The sequence below is a fragment of the Papaver somniferum genome, unplaced genomic scaffold (assembly GCF_003573695.1).
Source record: "Papaver somniferum cultivar HN1 unplaced genomic scaffold, ASM357369v1 unplaced-scaffold_15, whole genome shotgun sequence".
Lineage (NCBI taxonomy): Eukaryota > Viridiplantae > Streptophyta > Magnoliopsida > Ranunculales > Papaveraceae > Papaver > Papaver somniferum.
Window position 1 is genome coordinate 733,968 of NW_020624376.1, and position 6,000 is coordinate 739,967.

At 36.5% G+C, this 6,000-nt stretch overlaps 1 protein-coding gene across 1 annotated transcript; it reads right to left on the reverse strand.

Moving 5' to 3' along the window:
• Nucleotides 1-4,129: 4,129 nt before the first annotated feature.
• On the reverse strand, nucleotides 4,130-5,675 carry LOC113335554 (glycine-rich RNA-binding, abscisic acid-inducible protein-like). Its single transcript, XM_026581588.1, has 5 exons — nucleotides 5,470-5,675; nucleotides 5,251-5,347; nucleotides 4,974-5,085; nucleotides 4,272-4,451; nucleotides 4,130-4,146 (listed from the first exon to the last, which is right to left on the reverse strand). The coding sequence occupies exons 1-5, from the start codon at nucleotides 5,673-5,675 to the stop codon at nucleotides 4,130-4,132; spliced, it is 612 nt and encodes a 203-aa protein (XP_026437373.1).
• Between the last annotated feature and the right edge of the window lie 325 nt (nucleotides 5,676-6,000).

Consider the following 6,000-nt stretch of genomic DNA (forward strand, 5'->3'; position numbering starts at 1 on the left):
AATCTCGCATATATGAATTTTTAGAATTTCTCTTAATATTTGTTTTGCTTCAAATGATATGGTATTTAACATTGAGAGAAGTAGGGGGAAAATAAGACCTCACAGACAGGTTAGTAAGACCTTTACAAAGGCTACATAAAACCTCATTAGGATCATTTCCATGGAAGATATTTATCATATGAGACGAAACAAGTCATTCAAAGGAAATCAAAACAAACAAAAACGATTTTAACTTGCACATAAATGAATTTTTTTACAAAAAAATATTGAATACTAATCTAAATTCTTATTTGCATTACAACATAGCATCAGGCAAAGAACATGGAGCAATCATTTCGCATGATTAGTTCGCAATACTTCTTATTCGCATTCAAGGACGGATACTTCTTATATTTCGAGGATTAATACTTCTATACTTCTTCAAGGATACTTCATACTTCTATACTTCTTCAAGGAATGATACTTCATACTTCTCAAAGCTCCGGAACTTCCCAAAAGAATAGAGGCAAGTACGTACTTTTTAAGAAAAGTATTCTTTCGCGTAGTTCCTTCATCAACAAAGATCAAAGACTACTACAACAACGGGTTTTTTCTTCAAGATCGCTCTTCAAGCAATATTCAAGAAAAAAGAGGCAAAATGTAAGGGAAAAATGTCGCACAAACAATTTGTTAGTGTGCGAGATTCATTTATTTCCTTAGCGTGCGAGAACGTAGCATGGGCGCGAGACATATTAGTTGTACTCCACTGCATCTTAGTTGTTATCCACTATTTAAACACTATATAAAGAGAAAGGAAGGAGAGAGAAAGGGGGAGACACACTTTTTAGAGGAGGACACATTTGTAGAGAGAGAAAACAAAATTTGTATTATTATTATTATCTCCTTCTTCTTCCTTCACCAACTTAGAGCTCCAAATACTCATTAATGGAGTCTCAATGTAATCCAAATGTAATCTCAACAATCATAGTGAACCCTAACCCCGTGGATGTAGATCACATTGATCGAACCACGTAAATCTTGTGTCTTATTTTACATTTCCATCATTTTTATCTTCATATTCATGTTAAATAAGTTTAGATCTAGAAATTGTTAAAGAGGTGTTAGTTGTGGGATTTCTGCAACTACTGAGTTAGTTCGCAAATACAACATGGTAGCAGGCATTAAGGTGCAGTTTTGGTGTTTCAGAAAGGAAAATACAAACGAGTTTTGTTTTGCCATTAATAACAAGGTATAATCTTTTTTTTTTTGTCTAGTTCTTCGTTTTAAAAGTTTTGCTTATTACATTTTTTTTTCCTTGTTTTTTTTTAATTTATATTCTTAATGTTTGAGTAAATTTGAAGGGCATTTGTGTTCATGTTGTATACAGGCAATGGGAGGTATAAGCTCGTTGAGGGTAGAACGGCTACTTTTTAAGGTTATGTCTCTTCCTAAGTGGTGTGAAGTACCTCAAGACATGTCTGAAGTCATGCAGCGAACTGTTACAGAAATTGTTGGCACAACACCGGTAAATTGGTTGTTTGAGAAAACTTTAACTATGAGCGATGCATCACGACAACAAGGAAGGATATTCATGTCTCAAATTGTGAAAGATTATCTGACACTGACAGAGCTTGAGAAGCACCGGGTTTTTAAGGGTGATGAGAGTAATAGACCAAGCAAGGAGAAGAAAGAATATTCTGTTACGTTGGTTGAACCAGATGGGAAAACATCAGAAATCGAATTCAAAATTTTGGGTAGTATGGGCACGCGTGATCAACCAGTTGTAGATGACGGCCAACCCATCTTGACGGGACCTGTAGTTGAGGAAAATCTCACAACTACACTCCAATAATCACTAATTGAAATGCTAAGTAATCATCATTAACTCCTTTATTAATTTATTGAATTATCACAAGAAAGATAAAGGTAAATACAATGATCACTCTCACTTCTAGATCTACTTTCTTTCTCCTCAACTCTGGTCTCTTACTAAAGAACTCCCCTTATTTCCCTCTTCCCTTTATATAGGGTCTTACGTAGTGGATGACAGCTAAGAGATCCTTCATTTTCGAGATCTCTATGCGACACACTCGCTCACGTACCATCGCTCATGTTCGCATAGATTATGCTTCACACAGTTCTTCACATCTTTCTCGTGATTCTGCTGACATCATCTTTTATGTCATCTGAGCCTTGCTATGTGCGAGATGATTCACACACATTATTCTCCTTTACCTCGCGTAGATATCTATATGTGCGATATTCCCCTCCTACTGGACCGAATTGGAATGCATTGGTTCGCAAATACAAAATGGTACGAGGAACTAAGTTGCAGTTTTGGTGTTTCAGAAAGCGGATTCAAACGAGTTTTGTTTTTCCATTAATAACAAAGTATGAAAAAAGCATGGAAGATCAACATGGTTTTCATATGCTAACTAACCATCATCAACTATAGCAAACAAGAGCAAGTCCCGGTTTTTTGCAAAATTTTATCCGTCTTTTTTGATATTACTAATTAGGCTGCCTATTGAGCATCTCTTCTTGAGCTAAGATAGTTTTAATCTGTTCAAGTACATTATGATTGGATAATTGGATTGCTAAACTTTTTTTCTAATGAAGCTTTAATTATATTGCATTACCTTTTTTTGTTCAAGTACATTATGATTGGTAATCTGTTCGAGTGATCAAAATACCGTAACAACAGAATACATAGTAAACTACTACTCCTTGATTTTATTTGTGTCCCAATCTCGTGAAGAAAATGAAAATATGGACTTGATGTGTAGACGTTTCTTTTACATGATTGAATTTTGTTGTGGCTCTTCTAAATTGAACTTTTATCGTGTGGTCCTCTAGTGAAAATTTTGAAAGAAAAGAATTATAAAAATGAACAGCCATATTTCAAGTTAGTTAACATTTGAGTTGGTGGAGGAAACTGCAAGAAATGTTATACAATGGAGGGATTCATCAAAATAAAAAATCTGCCCAGTCATATGGAAGGACAAACTTAATTTCTCACTCAAAAAGTTGATTGGATGGTGTGTTTTTATTTAATAAGAGTGTTGGAAAAGAAAATAAAAACATAATCTAGGTTAACAGTCGTATTTTCACTGGCCAACCAAAATCAATAGCACCATCGTATTGTCCGGTAGGAGTATGAATTCGGATCCCCTAGTTCAGAATAACAGTACTAGAGTGTTGATTTTTTCGGGCCACACTGAATATTAACAGTGGATTACAACTTGTGCATGTTACAGTCTTACGGACGAAACTTGTTAGTGTCAACTCATACAAAAAATAAATTTACTTATTCAAATCGACCTTTTTTCTTCCGCCCAATCAACAACGTATTCAAATCGACCAACCGTGCAAATGCAATCTAAGAGGTACTGCTACTTAAGTTTATATAAATAGCGCATACAAGACGGTCACAAAGATCAGATCAGATCGTGTACACTAGGATACAACCTGAAAGGTGATTAACTAAAGTGTCTCATGAGAAATTTTGTTTAAACTCTGATGTCCTTCCTCCACATTGCTTACTTAGACTATTCTGAACGAAGAAGATCCCAACAACGTTGCACGAAGTGTCTTATCAGAGACTTGTATTATAAACCCATAATCCTCTGTAATGTTTGCTTGCAGTGGCCGGGCCAATTATCCTCACAGGGCTGATTGATCCACCATATACAAATCTTGATTGACATATAAAAATAGTCCTTGATTTCGAGTTTCATGCATATAATATTTATTTCCTTTTCGAATGTGACTTTCACGTTTATACTCAATGAATGAGCCATCCCAAAGTCTTGATTTATAGACATTTATTTTTGCATGACATATTGAGTTTTATTGTTATGCTGCAACTTGTGCTTATAAAGATAGGCACAAATGCAAAGCTTTATTGCACGGTTATCTAACGAAATATTTGAAAGAATAGAATTACAAAGATAGTCACATTTCAATTTAGTTAACATTTGAGTTGTTGGAGGAAAACTGTAAGAAGTGGGGTTAAGTAGCAAAATGTCCCAAAATCGAATCCATGATTGTGAAAATGTTATGGGTATTAGGGAAAAAATTAAAATGCCCAAAATCTTATTAAAATGTCCCAACCGTTACTTTTGTCGTTAGAGATGGTTAAGTGGTCAAATTAGCACGCATGTGATCCTGCACGTGTGAAAAGATGACATTTATACCCTTATGACAAATAAGCTTACATAAGGGGGAGTGTGTTGGACGTTCGCCGCTACCAAACGAGCAACCACCGCTGCCACCACCACCGCTGCCACCACCGCCACCACCACTACCACTAGAACTACCACCACAACCACTATCACCGCCACCAACACCGCCGCCACCACCACCACCACAAACACTATCACCGCCACCAACACCGCCGCCACCACCACCACCAACGCCACCAGTACCACCATCGCCGCCACCACCACCACCTGAACCCTGAACCCTATATCCTGAAACCATAGATTTTGTCAAAGGGCAAAAGACACCATTCATAACACAGTTGACCAGTCAAAATCTGTCAAATTGCCACATTTGACTATTATAGGTAAAAGTAACGGAATGGGGCATTTCGATAAGATTTCTGGGTTTTTTAATCTTTTCCCTAATTTCCGGGACATTTTCACAACATTGGAGTTGATTTTGGGGCATTTTGCCACTTAACCCTAAGAAGAGTTGCACAATCATGTTAGTGTATGAGGAGGCGAACAAATCAGGATTTATTGAGGCCATATATGGATAATAGTGGGCTCGATACTTCTAAGAAGTCATACTGGTTTCATTTATTTGTGTATTACTCCGATTGGGAAATTGAATATGGGTTTTAAAAGTTTCAATCGCGGTTCAAACAGTGGAATAACAAGAACCTATATCGGACTCTTAAAAGGAAAACTGAAGCAGGTGAACAAGAACGTAGTTATTATACAAACAAGAAACGAACACTTCACACCAGGTAAAGTCGTACTAATACACACCATAAAGGGCGTGTCTATGCATATCATTAAGATACCTTTTAGTATTATTTAGATTATTCAGCATATCATTAAGATACCTTTTAGCATCTTTAGTCCCTAAACCTTGACAATTCTAAGCCAAAGTGGTAAAGAATTGCCAGAAATAGGACACATTAGGATACTTGGAGGAAGGTATTCTAGCAATATCATCATAAAAAATAATGCAACTCGGTTGGAAAACTAACCTGAAAGTCAGTAAGAGCAAAAATAAGCAGGGGTAGAGAGTGTAGTGGTGTACCATATATTCAGAGGATGAGCTTTCTAAGTCACCATTAGCCATCGTGATGTTGTTGGAGTCCAAGTGTTCAGCAGAAAGATCATCATGGTCCTTGAATCTTTTGAGACAGTAAGAACCACTGGATTAAAGGTCAATATCATCCTCAGCTTAGAGGGGTTTCTTTGTTTTGGTTTTCATCATAGTAAGCATTAGAGGAAGTGAAGTAGTTTGCTCAAAAACATGATCTTCTTTTTTCCCTTCCAGGCCTCCTTCTTTTTAGTCATTTCAGTCTCCATTCTCTCATTAATTTGAGCTAGTGTTGGGAGAGTGTCGAAAGAAAAAGGTTTTAGTGGTGGAGAAATTGGAAAGATGCCATTAGTGTCCACAGATGGGTGTTGATCATTTTCAAAAATGTTTGCATTTTTAGTTCTAGCAGCAGCCTTCATCTTTGGGTGGTTTTTCTTGTAGTTGCCAACAATTTTTTTGGAAGGTTCCAATTTCTTGTTTATGATTTGGCCGGCTAACACATTTCGGTGAGGGGTATCAGTTTCTTCATTAGTTGAGGGTTGTGCTCCAATGGTAACAGGACCCTTGGAAGAAGAGGCAAGGTTTGCAATTGCTTTTTCTAGTTCCAATTTTTTTTGTAATTTTCATTCTGATCTCAAATTCAGCTGCAACATCAACATCTGAGTAAGGCCTATAAATATCATCCTCCCATCTTAAACAATTTTTTGTTGTTGACTTGTGGACTTTTTTTTTTTTTTTTTTGGT

Bases quoted from the DNA above. Each gene is read 5' to 3' on its own strand.
- LOC113335554 (XM_026581588.1), bottom strand. From the start codon at position 5,675: ATGAAGGCTGCTGCTAGAACTAAAAATGCAAACATTTTTGAAAATGAT. The intron at 5,348-5,469 runs GTTTTTGAGCAA...CTGTCTCAAAAG, and splicing joins AAGGGAAAAAAGAAGATCAT to ATTCAAGGACCATGATGATC. The intron at 4,452-4,973 runs GTGTGTATTAGT...CTATGGTTTCAG, and splicing joins GCATAGACACGCCCTTTATG to GATATAGGGTTCAGGGTTCA.